The following is a 20,409-nucleotide window of genomic DNA, read 5'->3' as shown; positions in this document are numbered from 1 at the left end:
ACTGAAATATCACACAGGCATAAGTATTGAAACCCTTTGCTGTGACACTCATATTTAACTCGGGTGCTGTCCATTTCTTCTGATCATCCTTGAGATGGTTCTAAACCTTCATTGGAGTCCAGCTGTGTTTGATTGGACTTGATTAGGAAAGCCACACACCTGTCTATATAAGACCTGACAGCTCACAGTGCATGTCAGAGCAAAGGAGAATCATGAGGTCAAAGGAACTGCCTGAAGAGCTCAGAGACAGAATTGTGGCAAGGCACAGATCTGGCCAAGGTTCCCAAAAAAAATTCTGCTGCACTTAAGGTTCCTAAGAGCACAATGGCCTCCATGATCATGAAATGGAAGACATTTGGGACAACCAGAACCCTTGCTAGAGCTGACCGTCCGGCCAAACTGTGCAATCAGGGGAGAAGAGCGTTGTTGAGAGAGGTATTGAAGAACCCAAAGATCACTGTGGCTGAGCTCCAGAGATGCAGTCGGGAGATAGGAGAAAGTTCTAGAAAGTCAACCATCACTGCAGTAGAAAATACAGAATCCTATACTCACCCGTATAGGATTTAACACTAGAAAGATTTTACAAAAATAGCTCAAGGAAAGGAATATCTTTCCCACACAAGTTTAGAATAGCAGGGAACAAGAAAAACATTCAAATAAACTGAATCTGAATTGCACAAGTTTAAAAAGATAACAGGAAAAAAGAATAGAAAAGTACTTGTACACACACAAAACGGGGTAAAGATAAACCGGAATATGAACGGTATAAGCAGTCTAGATGATGATGATGAACAAAGCGAATGAGGCAAGTAGCGGTGAGTGACACATGCTTTAGAACAGGGCCGCATTGTAGTTATGATTTCCCTCAGAGGGCCGTTAGAACAGTGAAACCATATAAATGTTTAATCATCACCAAAACATATTATTACCATTACACAACAAATTGAGGGATAACTAGTTTTGAAATCAGAAGACAAGGATAAGAGTTTGTGCAAGTATTGTTTAAGTTACTATTGAAGAAGGGTTTGGTCACAGAAAAATGCAATATCTCAACATTATTGTTTAGGATTATGACAATTTGGAATTTGGGTACAGATTTTAGCAAAAATCACAGAAGTTGACAAACATGATTTTCTTTCGCGGGCCACATAAAATGATGTGGCGGGCCGGATCTGGCCCCCGGGCCTTGAGTTTGACACCTATGCTCTAAAACAAGGACTTCAACACGGCTTTCCTGCCTGGATTCCATACGTAAAAGAGCGCCTGCAGAATCCTGGCCTCCTCCAGCGCGCTGTGGGCGCCATATTTCCTCATTAGAAAGCGATCCACCAGGTAAGGCAAGGAGTAGCTGTGTAAATTGTTGAACATCCTCCTGCTGAGCACTAAGGTGTCCAGATAGTTGGGCATGACTCTCTGGAACTCCCACAGGAGGGAGGACTCCCACAGTACCCTTTCAAGGATGGGGGCATCAAAGCGTTGGGCATTGTGGGTCGCCAGGTACACGGGCCCCCAGAAAGAGTCCAGGAAATCGATGAAGGAAGTGAGAGCTTCTTCGAGTGGGATGGTCTCCATGGCCACACCGTAGCAGTACAGAATGACATTCTTCACTGAGAACCCCGTGAGCTTGAAAGCCCTTGTGGTGATGGTGCGGTGGGGGACGATGTAGGCGTTGAAGGTCCGCATGCCACACACGGCCCCTATCTGGATGATGTCACACGTGCCTGCCGGTGAAAGAGAGGACATAAACATACATGTTAGCTTCACATGGGACTAAACTGTCATGGATACATTCACACTGTCTACAATGTTTACAAAATGATGTATGTTAGTGTAGGGAAATTCCACTGCTCGATAGAACTTTGTGTCATCTGCATAGCTAAGACTGTCAACATTAAGATTCTGAAGAATTTGACCCAAGGCTGGACAGGAGGGTTCCTAGAACAGACCCTTGAGGGACCCCATATTTCATTGCCATTTGATGAGATACAAAACTTCCAATGGTTACAAAATAACTCCTTTCCTCCAGGTAGGACCTGAACTTGTTATTTTTGTTGTTGTTGCAAATATTCACTCATTTTGAATCTAAGGTTTAGGGTTCCCCAATATACCAAATGGTAATCGTTGTCTTTGATATTACAATGGCAATCCCATTTTATGGCTCACCTCCTGACTTAACCAGAGGAAGTATTGTCCTGTAAACAGCGGGGGAGACCCGCTGGATAAACAAACGGTCCTGAGAATGCAATTGCCCTCTATGAAGTGCAAAGTTTGAAGAGAACGTAGTTGAAGCCATTACTCTTACATGCATTATGCTGTACTGTGAAAGTATCTGAATCAGATACTGTTAAAAATACACCACACCACGCTGTTGTAACACGTATAGAATGTTGCATTGTTTGGTCTTTTTTGCAGAACCACAGACACTCCCTTAGGATCACACACCCGTCTCTACACTTTCGCACATCCTCATCAGCTACAATCAGTGCCTCTACCATCCTGCATGCCCTCAAGTTGCACTGTACCGGCCCTGCCTATGCCTTCAATGCAATTTAAGATGCCAAACCCAACTTCACTCTCATGTCCATTGTGTTCTGACCGACACCCTGGAGGCCAACAAAGCATACTCCCCATTCAGCTAAATCACCTATACAGTCCATCCCTTGCAAACGTTTACTATTTGTTTCAGTGCAACTTTGTGAAGAGAGCCTGAGAGTCTGTTTTATTTATATTAACACATTTTATTGATTGTTCTATGTTTTCAGTGCCAACATTTAATATTCTTGAGATTTAAAAGTTAAATTGCTCTTAATTTTTTATTTATTTACTTGACTTATTATGCTCTAGTATCATTATATCAACGGCATAAAAATAAAAAATATCAACAATACTATCGTTTATCGTGATAGTTTCTGGGAAAATATATCGTCCTAAAAATGTGTTATTGTGACAGGCCTTAGGTGAGTGGCCTAATAGGCTCATCATATTTTAGCTGCGGCTGATAAGATGAAAAGAATGATTGACTACTTCTTCGTGCAGAGGCAGCGAAAGTGAGGGGCCACGTAACTGGGATTCCAGTCTAACCTCATCTGTGAGCCTATGCATCACCACTGCAAACAGGAAGGCTTAGGGTTGACCCCTGATGCAGTCCCACCTCCACCTTAAATTCGTCTGTCACACCGACAGCACACCTCACCACTGTTCTGCTGGCCTCATACATGTTCTGTATTTTTCTAACATACCTATCTGCCACTCCAGACTGTCGCATGCAGTACCACAGTTCCTCTCTGGGTACTCTGTCATACGCTTTCTCTGGATCCACAAAGACACAATGTAGCTCCTTCTGACCTTCCCTGTACTTTTCCATCAACATCCTCAAGGCAAATAATGCATCTGTGGTACTTTTTCTAGACATGAAACTATACTGTTGCTCGCAAATACTCACTTCTGTCCTGAGTCTAGCCTCCAGTACTCTTTCCCATAACTTCATTGTGTGGCTCATCAACTTTATTCCTCTATAGTTCCCACAGCTCTTCAGATCACCCTTGTTCTTAAAAATGGGAACCAGCACACTTTTCCTCCATTCCTCAGTCATCTTCTCACATTCTACAATTCTGTTAAACAAGCTGTATTTCCATTTATCATCCTCTTTAGTGCCTTTCTAACTTCCCCCTTACTAATCTTCCAAGTCTCCTTCTCCCCTATCCTGCCAGAAGATACACCAAGTACTCTCCTGCCTGTCTCTCTGATCACCTTGGCTGTCCTGGTCCAGTCTTCTGAAAGCTCCTCCTGTCCACCGAGAACCTGTCTCACCTCTTCCTGGAAAGCCGCACAACACTCTTCTTTTCTCAGATTCCACCACATGGTTCTCTGCTCTGCCTTTGTCTTCATAATCTTCCTCCCCACCACCAGTCATTTTAGGAACTCCTAATATGTGAATTTCATGTAGAGTTTACATAATTACTTTATTTATGAAAATGTGTAATCTAAAGAACAGTTCATACATAAATGTTAAAAAGAAAAAACAAACATATTTTGCAATTGGCATTCAAGTTTTATTGGGTGATTGGCATTCCAGACCAAGCACAGTTTCAAGTATGATTAGTGTTGATCAGGTATTTTGTTAAAAATTCATATATTTTATTATATATTATTATATATAATATTTAAGCGCCAAAACACAGGCAGCTATTTTATTTTATAATTATTTTTAATGTGAACCTGTAAAACTTCAGTGTTGAACGCGGTGCACTCGAAAATTTGGGTGGGCCTAGCTTTTGTGCTGGTGCACTGAAGTAAAAACGTTGAGCGCACAAGCACAGCCAGTGCAAGAAGTTAGTCTAGCGTCCTAGTGGACCTTTTTACATTTTTGTTAACTCTTTGTGTTTTTTCCCCGATTCGGTGGCCCTCCCATAAACTTGTCACATACCCAATCCAGTTGTTTCCAAATCAAAGAAAATCGGCGTGTAACCCATCTGTACAAGACAAAAACACATGAAAAACAGGTTGTAAAAGAACAACAGTCATGTCATCATGCGAAAAATAAGTACAAATAATTTACTCACCGTGAAGAAAATGCGTCTCTGTGGTACAGAAGCGTATTGCATTCACTTGGATTAAAAAAAAAAAAAACTCCTGTTTTTCTGAATAATTTTTTTGAGGGCTTTGTTTTTTTGAATATTTTTTTCTGTTTTTATGAGTATGTTTCTGTTTTTCTGACTATTTTTCTCAGTTTTCTGTCTATTTCCCCCCCGTTTTTCTGAGTAATTTTTTTCCCCGTTTTTCTGAGTAATTTACTCCCCGCCTGTTTTTCTATTTTTTTGACACATTTTTTTCTAATGACTAATAACAATACCATCTATGTGACTCAAAGACAGGAGTATATCCCAGTGTCTTAAACCCATATCAAAATAAGACTTGATCAAACTAAATAAGCCAGTCATGTTGCTTACTACGTAGTACGCAAAGAGTCACAAACAGTTCACAGGTTCTTGCGTGAGTTTGATGTGTCCTGATAACTCAGAAAAAAGATTTGTCAGAAAAACTGAAAATAAATAGTCATAAAAACAGGGGCGGACATTAGCCAGAAAAACTGAGAAAAATAATTAGTCAGAAAAACAGAAAAAAATACTCAGAAAAACAGAACAAATTATTCAAAAAATCAAAGCCCTCAACAAAATTACTCAGAAAAACAGTTTTTTTTCCCCAAGTGAATGCAATAGGCTTCCGTAATCATTGGTTACCTTTACAATCAATTTTTATTTTATATTTTCATATTATTCATATTCTATATCTTGTTGAACAATTTTCATTAACATATTTAGATTATTTTGTACCATCTTCATCTGTAGAAATTCAATTATATTTTACTATTTTTATTTATTATTTTGAACTATTGTATCATTATTGATTACATTTCCATAGATTTTCTAAACAATGATCCATCTCTTTTTACTATTATATCATTAAAATATATTTATATGATTAAGTATATTATTCGTTACATATACTGTCTATTACTATTTTTTAACGATATAATGCAGAAGTGTTGATAGCACTACAGCAGAGGGACGAAAAAACCCATCAAGTTTTTATATGAATTAACAGACTAGTGGTGAAAAAATATCCAATAAAAACAAGTTGTGTTATTTAAAAGAAATTTCCATAAATCAGCATTTTTTTTGTAAACTAGCATGATGAACTTCCCCAATAAAGTATTTTATTTTTTTCTTACAACCATAGACATGTTTGTATCATTAAAATAACAATAATAATTAAAAAAAAGTAACAGAAATTGCACCTTGTACAAATGTTTCATTTTTCTTTCCTGCCCTTGTAGCACTTGATCGTACACAGGATAATATATCCTTCATAACAAATCCTTTGAAACCAAATTAATCGCAGTATACGTGGACATAAATAAAACATACATACATACAGTACATACACTGTGTATAAAAGAGGAACAAAAAGGACCCGAGAAAGCAGAGCATGCCTTCCAGTGACACTTACATTCACTTTTTCCCCCACACATTATGCAATATGACATGAACAAATAAAATATAATAACAATAGTCACTTTTGTCCATTCAGCTAATTTTTTTGTGTGTAAACTGAGGAGAGAGAAAAACTGCGTAACACTGATTGTGTTGTACGGAAAGACAAATATTGCAGTTCTAGTTGTTGTGGTCGTTATACACAGCTACTGATGAGGCCTATAGAAGCCTTACTGCACGATACAAAGTAGTATTTGGATGCTACGTGTTTTGGTTTCTGCGTAATAAATGCTACGAGGGTCCGCAGACGAGTGGATGGAAGCGCTGTTGTTGAGTTTTAAAAAAAACAAAAACGAAGAAAAGGAGCAGGTTTTAGAAGTATTTGGACAATTGCCTTTATGCCCATGAAATAAAACAATCATGATATCAGCTTTAATTGAAGAGCTTTCACGGAAATACGTCATTTCAGAATGACGAATGAATCAGTATCCAGGGCTTCGAAAGCATTTGGACAAATGACATTATGGTTATTAATACGTTATTATATTATATGGAGGTTTACTACTGTACAAGGAGACGGTCTCAGCTCCTCAGTAAGTTGCAGTAATATTGTCATTTTCTTCACAGAGGATAAAGAAAATATGCGTGTGAGTATTATATTATCTGTCTACGTGTTGCTGCACTTTTTTTGTTTAATTATCCGTTGCTTATGGCGTAATAACACCACCGCATAGATGGTATTTGTTAGCTAGTCTATGGTGTTTTACATTGTATGTCAGCATAAAAACCTAAGCCAGAAAAAGCTGTGTGGTTTGGCTAAATATACAATGTGTAATTCCTTGTTTGATGTTTGGTTTGACAGTAAACTTCAAGTGGGAGTGGCGATGAGCAGCTTGAAGCGATTCAACCGAACGACAGCAGGTATCTTGAAAAACTTGAGTCACTTGTATCTCAAGGCACCGCTGTAGCTGTTTAGCATCCCTGTGGAGAATTCTCATACTTTTTTTCTATGATGTAATTTTCCCAATACAGGTACTACATATAAAAATGTAGATCCTTCCTACTTTTTGGAGAAAGCGTTTCAATTAAAGCTGAAAGTCTACACTTCAATCAGATCTTTATTGAAGATATTATCATCCAAATACTTACGATGGACCGACCGGTATAATATATATATATGTGTGTGTGTGTGTGTGTGTGTGTGTGTGTAGGTGTGTGTGAGCAGACACATCATCCACCAAATCAAGGGGGGGAGGGAAAAAAAAAAACAAAATGTAGCCTGTTAGTGTAAGTGTTGACCAAGAGAAACTTATCATCTCAATAATATAGCAATGACAGCACACATTGTTACAGCAATAATACAAACGAAGGAGAAAAATTCAAGTGGTGATGTCATAACACTGACGTTTACAAGAGTGCGCCGTCCGAGTGGCTCCGGAATGAATGGGTTGGAATCGGACACACCTGACCTCCTCTCTATGTACATGTCATTCCTATGGGACATCGCCATGATCATGCGTCTTCACCGCCGCTTGTCTGCATTCCAGCCGATCCCAGCTGACACCCGCCAGTCACACCTACCGACAATTTAAAGAGTCTCCAATAAACCTCGTGTGCATGTTTTTGGAATGTGGGAGGAAGCCGGCGTACCCGGAGAAAACCCACACAAGCACGTGAAGGACACACCGGAAAGGTGGAGCAGCTATTGAACCCCGAACCTCGGAAATGTGAGGCAGACGTGCTAACCACTCATCCGACGTGTCGCCTTGAACATAATAGACCTTTTTGCCGTGATGTCACACATACTTCCGGGTCGCAAAAGTTCAAGCATTCTCATGGTCAACAAAATCTTCCATTTAAATTTGATCGTTTCAGAAAACAGGGTCAATGGCGAGAATGCTGACTTCGACCTTCTTATCGACCACTGCAGTATACGATGTTACATTTAATAGGGCTGCAACTAATGATTATTTTAATAATCGATTAATCTGTCAATTATTTTTTGAATTAATTGGATAAAAAAAAATGTATCTCTTTTTTTTAAATGGACATGGTTTGAAATTGACAGAACAGAAAATGCACAAACATAAATTGATTATGATTCAGTTACTGCTTCGTCTGTACCATCCATTAGAAAATAGGCTAAAATGAATCCCTTAAACGATTATTATCAAAATAGTTGACTAATTTGAGAATCGATTCGATGTCGATTGATCGATAAATTGTTGTACACCTCTAATTCAGTATAATTGTTCCCAAAGTGGATGGAACGCCGGCTATAATTCACATTTCAACAGCTAAACGTGAGACGTGGTGTAAATTCAGACGTAGTTGACATGATTATTAACAGACATTTCTGGGATTAAAGGAACAGACGTGCTTTTTTGTTTCTGAATTGAAGAGTGCGTTATAGAGCTGCCGTTAGCTGGCAGGCTAGCCTTTACGTTTTCCTAAATTACTCAAAGAAACCCAAACAAACATAAAATGTCGTCCACTAATCTGATGATGGGGGTTTGGTTCTCAGTCTGTCCCTGCAGTAGTGGCTCCTCCACTACTGGACAGTCTTGCAATCTTCTCTGTCCAAGTATTTACGACATCTGCTCCAATTATACGCCAACATTCTTTTGGATGTTTTTTTTTAAAGGAAATAAAAACCTAGTATCTTTTGGCGCAACCGCAAACAAGTTTTTGTCATTATTTCGGCTTTTCTGCGACCCAGAAGTCCCCTGGCAACTTTTGTTAACAAACATTATGATAAAGGTCTATTATAATAATAACAATCATCACATGCTCACATACAGCTGTGAAGTGTCCTCCCGCGCTCTCTTTACAGGAAGTCAGATGGACGAGCATGCAGCATTTCGGCTGGTGTGTAAACGTGACAAGCGGGCTTAGCTTAGCTTAGCATAGCATAGCTGAGCAGTTCAGTCGTTATGGCTACAACCTGAAGAAGTAAGATGGCCCACCAAGGTTCAGTCACACTTCCTTCTCCTGAATCTTCTTCTGCGCTCTGGCTCAGTGCTCGCCGCCATCACGTTCCCGACGGCGTCCCTGCTCTGCTGAGGAGGGGCGCGCTGGGGCGACCCCCGTAACCAGCCTCAGCCAAACCTGAAAATGCAGGCCCCGCGTACTCGGAACACGGCCACGTCCCGCCGGCATCACACCATGAACTCGTTGCTACCGTACAGAACCAGCTGCTGTGGCGCCGAGTCGAACTCGGGCTCCCTGCGGTGTCCGCCCGAGGGTTCCCGCGGTGAGCTGCGGCTCAGTCGAAGCCTGTGGCCGCGGCTCTTCCCGGGCCGCCGCTCGGACTCCGATGCATCGCCCGCTGCCGCCGCCTCCAGGCTGTAGGAGGCCAGCAGGGGCCCCGACGACGACGAGCGGAAGCGGTAGTGAGGGGACGGCGAGGTGGACGGCGGTTGGTGGGAGCAGACGGAGGAGACGGTGGAGGCCGAGTCGGCAGAGTCCACCGAGTCAGGATGGCGGTGCAGAGGTCGCCTGCACTTCGACTCCCATTTTCTGGAGCCACAAGGACCGGACTCTGCGGACGACACAACAGTTTATAACGCTTAATGCTGAAAAAGTTGTCGTTCTCTCTGAATTTACGGTTCGGTACTTTTACAGCCTTTTTTGTCAATCAATACCCACTGTGTGTCGTGTAAACCCATTGCATGGAATGTTTTTGGCCATGGCAAGCATCGGCGCTTGTTGTATGTGCCATCTCCGGCAGCATGTTTACATCACCTTTTTATTAAGCGGAGAATATCAGTGCTATTCGACTTTCGACGCTTGTCTCCTAAGCTACAACAAAAATTGGTTGACGGAAAAATGTCTGCTTCAAGGCAATAAAAAAAAAAAAAAAAACATATTTACGCCGCCTGGAAGTATTTAACCACTGTCCATGTTTACTGCACACGTTTGTTGCAGACAGACGTACTGTTGGACAAGTGAAAACATGATTTTTAAGACATTATTAGATGTGTAATGTACATATAACATGACGCATGAGTGAGCTGAAAGGTAGTTAGAGTTTTTTTTTCTTTACCTAAAATGGTCATCGCTAGCGCGCTAATGCTAATCACAAATGCTAACCGTTTAGCAAATGTCTCAAATTCTGTACAGAGTTATACTTATATAAATACTTAGTACTAAGTGTACAAACATATGGAGTTGAAGGAGAGAAGTCCAGCCCTCAGAAATGAGAATAGAATGCATGTTAGTATTTTACTCGAGTCCTGAACAAAATAGTTAATTGACTCTAAAAAGATTTAATAGTGACAGCCCTAATTATTATGATTTCAATTATTGTCTTATGTTTTATGTATAGCACCATCGTTGTTGCTAAAGTGCTATATAAATAAAGTTGAGTTGAGTCTGCTTACCGACTGGCTATGTGGTGCGGTCTATTGCGGTTGCTTCAGTGGCGCACCGTGGGTTGCTGCTTGTGTGCATGTGTGTGAGAGAGAGAGAGAGGGGGGAATAAGGGGGAGAGCGAGTGAGGGAGAGAGGGAGTGAAAAGGGACAGAGTAAGAGACAGAGGGAAAAATACAGAAATGGAAAGAGAAAGGGAGAGCATGAGGAAGTGAGAGATTAAGAGGGAAAACGAAATACAAAGGGGAGAGTGAGAGTGTGAGAAAGAGAGAGAGAGGAATTTATGAAGCGTCCAATCAGCCAGCGCCAATATCATCCATATTTTTCTTTTCATGGTATTTGCTTTGATATGCTGTGAAATGTGTGTATCGTGTACAGCTCGTTATCAAAATGCAATAACTTAGCATAGCTCTTTCTAACTGTCCAATGAGATTGCTCTGATGTCATCCCTATTATTGCTCACAGGAATCTAGGGGGGAGATTTGCATCCGTATCTCTTGCTTTCGTGACAAGCGACTCATATAATCCCTGTTTCTCTTGTCCTGATTACTACCATTACTTGCTTAGTTTTTTAGTTTCTAACCAGGTAATCCTTTTTTGGTTTGCTTCTTACCGGGGGTCTCCGTGGCTGGACTTTCTGCTTCCATGGTGATGTTCTCCGAGCTGTCCGCCGTGCCGATGGATGCTTCCGATTCAGGAGTCTCGTCATCGGATGCACGCGGTTCCAAGATCAACATCTCGTATGTTAGCTCCTCCCTGCAAACGTACCATAAGATTCATTCTTAAGCTTAATAACTGCCTGATTACAACCAAAAGGATACCGTATGTCGTTTTTGGGTAATCCTAAAAACCAACTCACATGCAAACTAACTACAAAACTGACATAATAAGCAGTTGTATGGGGTTGGTATAATTCTGCTAACAAATCAATAAAACGCTAACTCGCTCACAAGTTAACTAACCCCAACAAACTACTAAGAAACTAACTAACTGGGATTGGGACCAAAGTTTTGATATGTTTTGTACGATTTGGCTAACTAACTGCAATCACAGCAAAACCTAGTGGTGTCTTTTTTTGCGATACGATTAACTAAAGAGCAAAGGAACAAACGGACTAAACAACCAACTAACTGACTGACGGCGATCAAAACAGACAATCTTTTGTAGTGTTTGCTAACTGAGCAACTGTAACTATAACAAGAACACCCAGAAGTGTGTGTGCAATTCTGCTAAATAACTACTTACTGACTAACCAACAAACCTGGAACAGAACAAAGACAGTAGTTCATGCGTGATCAGGCTAACTAACTAACTGCGATCAAAACAAAAGCTAGTAGAGTCATTTTTGTGTAATCCTGCTAACCAAACCACTAACTAACCAACATGGTAATCAGAAAGATAAAACCTTTTGTAGTTTTTTTCATGATCAGGCCAACCAGGTAGACAGACACGATCAAAACAAAACCTAGATTGTCAATTTTGTGTAATCCTGCTAACCAACCTACGAACTAACAAACAAACCCGTAAATTCCGTGATCTGACTAACTAACTAAGTAACTAACGAACATACTTTTCTTTCTGCAGACTCTCGATCTGCTCGGTGAGGATCTGCTCCTCTTGCTGCATGGCAAGCTGCTGCTGCTCGCTCAGTGCGGCCTCAGCGGGTTCCTCGCCTCCCGCTCCCGCGCTCTCGCCGTCCACCACCGGGGGCGCCACCCTGGGGCTGTGCGACGGCGACTCCAAGTGGGCACCGCTTTGCCAAACACGGCTTTTGCTCTGAAAGTTTGCACACAGACAAAAAACGAAAGGAGTGCTTCTTAATACAGAGGGAAAGCATCTTGCTGTATGTTGTATTTAAAATATAGAGTGATGGAGAAACACACGGGAGACTTTCCAAAGATACACTTTGGATGTTCACAACGTACAGATGTACTAATCACAACAACATTGCTAACAAACTGGGAGGGGTGCTAGTAAAAGACTCAACACACACTCATAGAAAGGCATTACCTTCAGTCTGCTTGAGTTAGACTGCGTGTTAGCCAGTTAGTGGAAACAGAAATGTGTCAGTGTGGCTATAAAATTTGATTATTTCTTTCGCTGAACATTATGAAATATTCTGAAAGACACAACACAATACCATCGACATTGGCTCTTGTCTACTAGCTCCTATTGCTAATAAAGGTCATGAATGTTAAGGCTAGCTGAGCAACAAAAGTACAAAGGAGTTTAGCTACGTAATAGGAAAAAGTAGTGTAGTGTACTGACTAAAATGTGTTGAACTGTATTTGTTTGAATTGCTGTTGTGAAAACTAGTTAAAAGTTTGTTTGGTTCTTTGTGTGGATGGATACTGGCGTGTCCTGCGTTCCGAGGGGTCTGTGAACATTTCAGGGTTTTTTTTGTTTTAATGATTGATTGAAGGGGTGGTGTGTCCAATGGGATTGGGGGAAGGAGGTGGGTCGTGGGGAGGAAGAGCGGGAGATGCGGCGGGGAAAGGAGATTTTTTTTGGGGGTCTGGACCTGGTTTTTTCGACGCGAACGGATTTTTGACTGTTTTCAACGCAAACGGATTTTTGACTGTTTTCAACGCGAACGGATTTACTCTTTCCAAGCCACGGGTCCTGCCTGCTCAATGCCACGGGTCCTGCCTGCTCAAGGCCACCGGGCTGCCGCTTCGACGCTACGGGATCCAGTCGCTGTGCCTACTGAAGCGTTTTGAGGGCGCGTTCCTACGACAATCGGTTTGGGTTTCTTTTCCCCAGTGAACTGAGGGTTCAACGGTTTTGTGAGTACTGCCTTTGAGGGCTACACTAGTACAGTATTACCTTGACATATAAGTGCCCCAACTTGGAAGTTCTTCAAGTTACAAGCCGTTGCTCAGTCGATTTTTTTGTTTTATGTTGTGAATTAAATGCTCTTGCACTAGATTTTTCTCATGTAAAACCTTGGCTAGATCTGTGCCTTGCCACAATTCTGTCTCTGAGCTCTTCAGGCAGTTCCTTTGACCTCATGATTCTCATTTGCTCTGACATGCACTGTGAGCTGTAAGGTCTTATATAGACAGGTGTGTGGCTTTCCTAATCAAGTCCAATCAGTATAATCAAACACAGCTGGACTCTAATGACGGTGTAGATCCATTTTAAGGATGATCAGAAGAAATGGACAGCACCCGAGTTAAATATATGAGTGTCACAACAAAGGGTCTGAATACTTATGGCTGTCATATTTCAGTTTTTCTTTTTTAATAAATCAGCAAAAATATCAACAATTATGTTTTTCTTTCTGTCAATATGGGGTGCTGTGTGTACATTCATGAGGAAAAAAATAACTTAAATGATTTTAACAAATAGACGCAATATAACAAAGAGTGAAATATTTAAGGGGGTCTGAAAACTTTCCGTACCCACTGTATATGCCTCAATTGAGTTTTTGCCACCTGGACATAAGTGTGACGTCAAGGTGAAAAGGTCTATCGGTGTACCTAATATTGGTTATCCATTTAGGTGTTTTTGGGCTTACAAACAGGCAGACGGGACAAGTGTTGAGACGGGACGGGACAAACAATGGTGGTGGTGACAGGCAGGGCACGTGGAGGAAGGGGCATACATACCGGGGTGGCAGTGCGGGCTATGCTCATAAACCTAACAGCGATTAGTACAGGTTTCTGGAAGGAGGGGATTGGGTAGGAAGGGAGGACAAATTGGGGTTAAGGAGGGTTAAGGACTACAGCTACAGCCTCCTCAAGAGTATTCCCATTATTCAAATACAGCTCGCAAGTCATAATCCATTTCATACAGTTGAAGCTCCTGTCTCATGCAAATGAGCAACTGCTCAACCCGCCTCCTCCTACTGCCAAGTGTGCCAATGCGAGAACGGCTTTTCACTCGTGGAGGCAGCACTTCAATGATAAGACTGAGAGTTTTGTTGTTTTTACTATTAACACTTTTAATGGCAGCTAAGAAAGCTAAAATACTTCTTTAAAAGTAGCCTGTACAGTTAAAAAAAGCTTTAGGATGTCGACAATTTGGCTCTGCAACAAAATATTTCATTTTCTGTTATTGCCTACGCAAAATTCCATTATTTTTCATTATTATTTTTTTGTTTAGATTTTAGAGGTTCCACTTCACATTGTGAGACTGTTTCAAAAATGATGTTTATTGATGTTGGATTTCATTTAAACCATCCAAAGTCATAAGAATGAAGGACTGTGCAGTATCTCACAAAAGTGAGCACACCCCTCAAATTTTTGTACATCTTATATATTAATATTTTACAATATATATAGTTTGTCTTTTCATGGGACAGCACTGAAGAAATGACACTTGGCTATAGTGTAAAATAGTCAGTGCACAGTTTGTAAATCAGTATAAATTTACTGTCCTACTCCCCACACACTGCCATTAAGGTCTTCATCTGGCAACAAAAGTGACGTCACCCTTATGTGAAAGTACAGTATCTCAGATAAGTGAACACACCCCTCACATTTTTGTGAATTCTTTTTAAAATTATTTTATATATTTCTATTTTACATTATCCACTGATGACAAGCGAGTGAACATGTCCAAATTGTCTGTTAAATATCAAATGCATTTTTGTTTTGTCAAAACACAGCAAAAAAGGGGGTTGCAATGGACAAAAATGTGAGGAGAATGAGCTTCAAACATGCCAGCTGTTTGATTGAGCTGACAAGTGCACAGACACTCAATGACGAGTGAGGAGACCGGAGGTCTTACCATGGACCTCCTGACGTGGGACAGCCGGCTCTTGGCTTTGCTCTCGGCGAACTCCAGACTATTGATGTCCTTCAGGCGCGCTTTGTACTTGCTCATCTGTTCGTTGATGATCAGCTCCACGCACCTGAGGGCCATGAAGCACAGCACCATTTGACAAAAATACTTTATATCAGGATGGAAAATGTATTGTTCCTGACGTTCTCAGTAATTTTACATTACAGTGAATTCGTGGGGGATAGGGATGGACCCCTGTGGCAAATAATTGGACGCCCCTCTTAAAGGGGTTTGTAGTTACACAAAGATGTCTCGCGATGGCAGAAAAGCACTTGAAACAGAAAAGATCTTAAAGAACCAACACCATGCATCTAGCATGTACATAATCATGAATACATGTTAAATATACTACTGTATAAAGTTGTTCAATTATTCAACACCAACAAAACACTGGCACATGAGGCTATTATCTGGCTTGCTAGTCTAAATAAGACACTGGCATAAACTGACATAACATCACAATTTACACAAATCGTAGTGTCATTAAACTCAATTTTTAGCATTTATACACAATAATATATGATAGGGACTACATGCAAATTGTAACGGCAAAGTACACTACACGGACTATTAGTAGTTGCATTGGGAGAGAAGCAGGAAACATTTCATTTTTACTTTGACGGTACATTCAAGGACTGCCGACAAAACAGGACATCTCATATGCAGACTAAAAAAATACTCCATCAACGAATTCAACCTTGAAACAACACCAAGATTCCACCAGATGGCACCAAAGTAATACTTTTTCAGTTTTGCGTGAGCACAAAACAGCAAACAGACGAGCTACGCGAATTTGTCCATACAGAGCCGCAAATATGTGAGGGTTCACTTTATTTCTAAAATTCGTATGATGTGTTAAAATCTTACATGAAAAAATACGTTCTTTCGTGTGGAACATTTTGATTTAAAATGATCTCAGAAGATTAAACTTGGAAGGCCATCACTACTACATTTTCTGTATATAAAGAGAAAAGATACACCAAATGTGAACAAAACAAGGAAAGGATGTGATGTGGGAGTGTACAAGCATATTTGTGAGATGTTAGCCAGTTCTTTTGTTAATAATTGGGAAGAAGAAGAGTGGACCTACGCTGTGGTCTTGCTAATGTCTTGGACGCTCTGCAGCGGGTCGATGGTGTCGGGGCAGCGGAGGACGCAGGGAGCGAAGACAATGGCCAGCGCATTGGCTGACATCCTGTTTGTGACCTCCTGCAGCGCGATCCTGACACCGAAATACATCACGCTTATAATGACACGACATGACACAGCATATTGTCATTTTTTTCAAAGCCAAATAAAATGCATATAAAGACAATTAAAAAGAAGAACGACTGACATAAAATTGAAATAGTTTAAATTTCCATTAATTACTTAATTGTGAAATCTAATATTTATTAATCATATCAAACCTACTTAATAATGTTTTACTTCATGACCAATGTATGTATTTCATTATCTTTTGAATTAATGAAAAGCACTTCTATCCATTTAATTATAACTAAAGTTGGATTGGATTGGATTTTAATTACTTAAATGACGTTTTGAGTCATTTAATATGGAGGGTTGTTGATAGAGAAAATGTGATAGAGATATTGAAATAGGTCTTTCAAAAATATTAATAAATAAAATGTGAAATAATTTAAAACATTCATTGTTAATTGTGATAATATTTATTAACCATATTGAAACAATTTACATTTATTAGTTATTATTAATAATACAATGTATTTCAGTACCGATTTGTGTTTCATAACCTTTTTAATGATTTAATGGCATTGTATATATTTAAAAGAATGTTACATTATGTGTGTACTATTTTTGAAATTATGTTGATTTTGTACTGACAAAAATGGCATTTTAAATAATTAAAATTGTAATTATTAAACATTGATTTATTTAATAGATGTTTTTGTAATTCAGATTCTTTTAATGCCGATTCTATGTATTCAATTAATGGCCTCTTATTTCATGAAACGGGAGGGCATTAAAAAGTACCATGGAAAATATTATGGAATGCAAACTGAAGTCCTCTCTCAAAGTCACCCATGAAGGAGAGTAATGGACTGCATGATGATTATTATCCATCCATTTTCTGAGCCGCTTCTCCTCACTAGGGTCGCGGGCGTGCTGGAGCCTATCCCAGCTATCATCGGGCAGGAGGCGGGGTACACCCTGAACTGGTTGCCAGCCAATCGCAGGGCACATACAAACAAACAACCATTCGCACTCATATTCACACCTACGGGCAATTTAGAGTTGTCAATTAACCTACCATGCATGTTTTTGGGATGTGGGAGGAAACCGGAGGGCCCGGAGAAAACCCACGCAGGCACGGGGAGAACATGCAAACTCCACACAGGTAGGGCCGGGGATTGAACACCGCTCCTCAGAACTGTGAGGCAGACGCTCTAACCAGTCGTTCACCGTGCCTGATTATTAATATTATTAAATATTAATATATTTTCCAATGTAAGGAATGTATTTAAATTATGATTTGACACTTAATGTAAGCTTCGAGTGTTGTGTGAGCACTCACCTGACCAGATGAAAGATGAGGCGTTCCAGCGTGCTGAGGTGCGTGCGGCTCAACTGGTCGATGACAGCGTACACGCCTAGGATGACTTCCCGCTTGTCGGGTTGACCTGAACACAAATAAACAACAACAACAAAAATGCACGTCATCATATCACAATGACTGTCACAGAGAGAGGACCTTTTCATAATGTTTGTAAAAAAAAAAAAATAGGTGCCGGTGTATTTCCGGGTGGCAGAATGCCAGTGACTGCTGCTGACATGAAATGAAAATAACAACAAGGGGCTCACGTGACGAGCTTACCCATTGCTCGAAGAAACTCCTCGTAGAGTTCAAATGTCATGAGAGGGCTGGGCAGGTCGCGGAGCCACTGCTTGAGTACGCTGGCGATGACGTGGATGTTGTAGTCGTCCAAGTTCACGCTGCTCACTTCTGGAACGGAACAACGGACGAGTGTGCTCAGTTCCATTCACTTAAGTCAAATACATGCCTGCCTTTTCCTATCAGGGAGAAGAAGAATACTCGTATCTTAAATCATCTTTCCCCATTGAAATTAATGGAAATGCTCGTTTGTTCCAGTGACCCAGAAAATGCCAACAAAAAATTTTGTAACATGTTTTTCAATCAGAGAAATAGCACTCTACAGTATTGTACTTGATAAAAAACATGCAGTAATAAAAATAATGTAATAGAATGCAAAGAATTAAACAATTTATGCATCATGATAATCCAATGGGCATTGTGCTGCTCATTCTGGTGTGCACATCTTGGCCACCAGGGGGCACTATAATACATACAGACATGCTACACGTATGCTCTGTCTGCATGTGTTGCTATGTTCAAATATAAGTTGTTTAAATGTTTTGTAATTACAGCGACATCGATGCTAGTTTCGTTAGTCTGTGATGTTTTGTATTGTGTGTATTCATTGGCCTAGCAGACTTTCGTAAGACAAAGTTAATGAGCGTCGGTAAATACATAAGGTGTAATACTTTGTTTTATGTTTAGCTTTAATGTCAACGTCTGCCCTGCGATTGGCTGGCAACCAGTTCAGGGTGTACCCCGCCTCCTGCCCGTTCATAGCTGGGATAGGCTCCAGCACTCCAGCGACCCTTGTGAGGATAAGCGGCTCAGAAAATGGATGGATGGATGTAAACGTCAACTGGGAGTGGTAATCAACAGCTTGAAATAAGCACTTATTGCTACTTTTTTTTTTTTGACGAATTATTCACTGTCAGCCAAACTGCTACTTGTCGTGATGTTCGTCGCCACCCAAGTTAGCGTTTGTAACTCAACTTTTTGTTTGCAACTCAAGACAAAAAATTCAACAGAGTGACGGCTCAAAATATCTTAAGTCGGGTCACTTGAAAAGGTTTAATGATGGCGAATGTTCGCCAAAATAATTTCTTATGAGGAATATTTCAATGATGATGTCAGTGGTTTGGAACTGACCGGTGTCCAGCCCTTGACGGAGTTCCTTGATTTTATTGGTGGAGCCCGACTTCCTGTAGATGCCCTCGGTGTAGAGGCCATGCATCTCGATGTAGTTGATGAGCTTCTCCACCAGTTGGGGCACGTTGCGCTCCTCGCTGGTCAGCCTCGAGAGTTCCACGCCGAACTGACGAGGCGACAGCTCCGGATCATACTTGTTGACACATACAAGACTCCCATTAAAAAAAATTAAGGTGAGTTTAAAGAAGCTTTGAGAATTATTGGCAGCGGGTGCCTACCTTTTTACTGCACTTGCTGGCCATCTTGGAGCAGCACTTCCTGTGGCAGGCGTAGCGACATACTGTAACACAGCACACAACAACGACCGCAGTCAGTCTGTGAGTCCAGCCCGCAAAAAAAAAATCAGTGGAAGCATCATACTGGTTTAAACGTGAAACCAAGCGTTCAAAAGTGATAACCCAATAGAAGATGGCATTACAAAAGAGGGGCGGGAAGTTTAATCCAATTTTTTTCCCCCTCTGCGAAAAAGGAAAAGTGTACGGTAAGTGAGTTAGTGGAAACATTAGGAACGGATGGCTTTTGTGTATTTCTCAAAAGTCACGTGAGACTTTGGCAAATCTCATTAGAGTTCTGCTTGGTATGTTTTGCTGAACTCCATTGACAGCAATGAAGACAAATTTGACGATGATCACAGTTGACAGCAATGAAGACAAATTTGACGATGACCACAGAACCGGAGCTCTAACTTTGTATTGCAAAGTACAGGTAGCTAGGGCTGGGTGATGTAACCTTAAATTAATATCTTACATTTTTGGCACAAAAATTGGATTCCCGATTTGAATTGATTTGTTCCCATGACATTATTCAAAATAAGTTTAGCTTTCTGGTTTTTCCTTTTTCGGAATTTCTACTGGTATCAAAGTATTTTTTCCAATAGGATTTTCCCCTCAGCATCAACTTCCTCGGGAAGAATAGAACTAAGTATTGTTTTTCTTTAACAGCGGTGCAAACTCATTTTTGTTGAGGGCCACATCGTAGCTATACTTTCCCTCTTAGAGCCGTTATGACTATGTACCCATATAAATGTATGATCGTCTCATAATATTACATACACAACAAGTTGCTGGATAAGTAGTTTTGAAATCAGAAGCCAGTAAAAAAAATTTGTTCAACTATCATTCAGTTAATTTTAAAAGGGGGCTCGGTAGCAAAAAAATAAAGAAAGACCATTTGCAATTTTGGTATTTTTCACAGGCCACATAAAATGATGTG

General features: G+C 40.5%; 2 protein-coding genes across 16 annotated transcripts in view; both read right to left on the bottom strand.

Moving 5' to 3' along the window:
* LOC133477941 (uncharacterized) lies at positions 1-9,090 on the bottom strand. Of its 2 annotated transcripts, XM_061773327.1 has the most exons (4): positions 8,960-9,090; positions 4,427-4,472; positions 3,811-3,924; positions 1-1,721 (listed from the first exon to the last, which is right to left on the bottom strand). In XM_061773327.1, the coding sequence occupies exons 2-4, from the start codon at positions 4,470-4,472 to the stop codon at positions 1,207-1,209; spliced, it is 675 nt and encodes a 224-aa protein (XP_061629311.1). In that variant the 5' UTR covers positions 8,960-9,090; the 3' UTR covers positions 1-1,206. The 2 variants fall into 2 exon arrangements, with proteins under 2 accessions (XP_061629311.1, XP_061629312.1); XM_061773328.1 differs by lacking the exon at positions 3,811-3,924.
* The window catches only part of LOC133477940 (unconventional myosin-IXAa-like), a 118,851-nt gene continuing 104,136 nt past the window's right edge, over positions 5,695-20,409 (bottom strand). For 10 of the 14 annotated variants that reach the window (XM_061773321.1, XM_061773311.1, XM_061773315.1 and 7 more), the window contains 10 exons: positions 19,416-19,477; positions 19,138-19,330; positions 17,989-18,117; positions 17,689-17,794; positions 16,243-16,374; positions 15,099-15,222; positions 13,976-14,029; positions 11,935-12,140; positions 10,978-11,120; positions 5,695-9,534 (listed from right to left, as the gene is read on the bottom strand). In XM_061773321.1, the coding sequence (XP_061629305.1) occupies positions 9,152-9,534; positions 10,978-11,120; positions 11,935-12,140; positions 13,976-14,029; positions 15,099-15,222; positions 16,243-16,374; positions 17,689-17,794; positions 17,989-18,117; positions 19,138-19,330; positions 19,416-19,477 (1,532 nt within the window). In that variant the 3' untranslated portion in view covers positions 5,695-9,151. Of the gene's footprint in view, positions 9,535-10,375; positions 10,432-10,977; positions 11,121-11,934; positions 12,141-13,975; positions 14,030-15,098; positions 15,223-16,242; positions 16,375-17,688; positions 17,795-17,988; positions 18,118-19,137; positions 19,331-19,415; positions 19,478-20,409 lie in introns of all 14 variants that reach the window. The other 4 variants (XM_061773318.1, XM_061773320.1, XM_061773325.1 and 1 more) reach the window with 2 other exon arrangements.

This window comes from Phyllopteryx taeniolatus, chromosome 5, assembly GCF_024500385.1.
Source record: "Phyllopteryx taeniolatus isolate TA_2022b chromosome 5, UOR_Ptae_1.2, whole genome shotgun sequence".
Taxonomy (NCBI): domain Eukaryota; kingdom Metazoa; phylum Chordata; class Actinopteri; order Syngnathiformes; family Syngnathidae; genus Phyllopteryx; species Phyllopteryx taeniolatus.
Note: the sequence above shows the minus strand (reverse complement) of the source record. Positions and strands in the feature narration are given on the sequence as shown.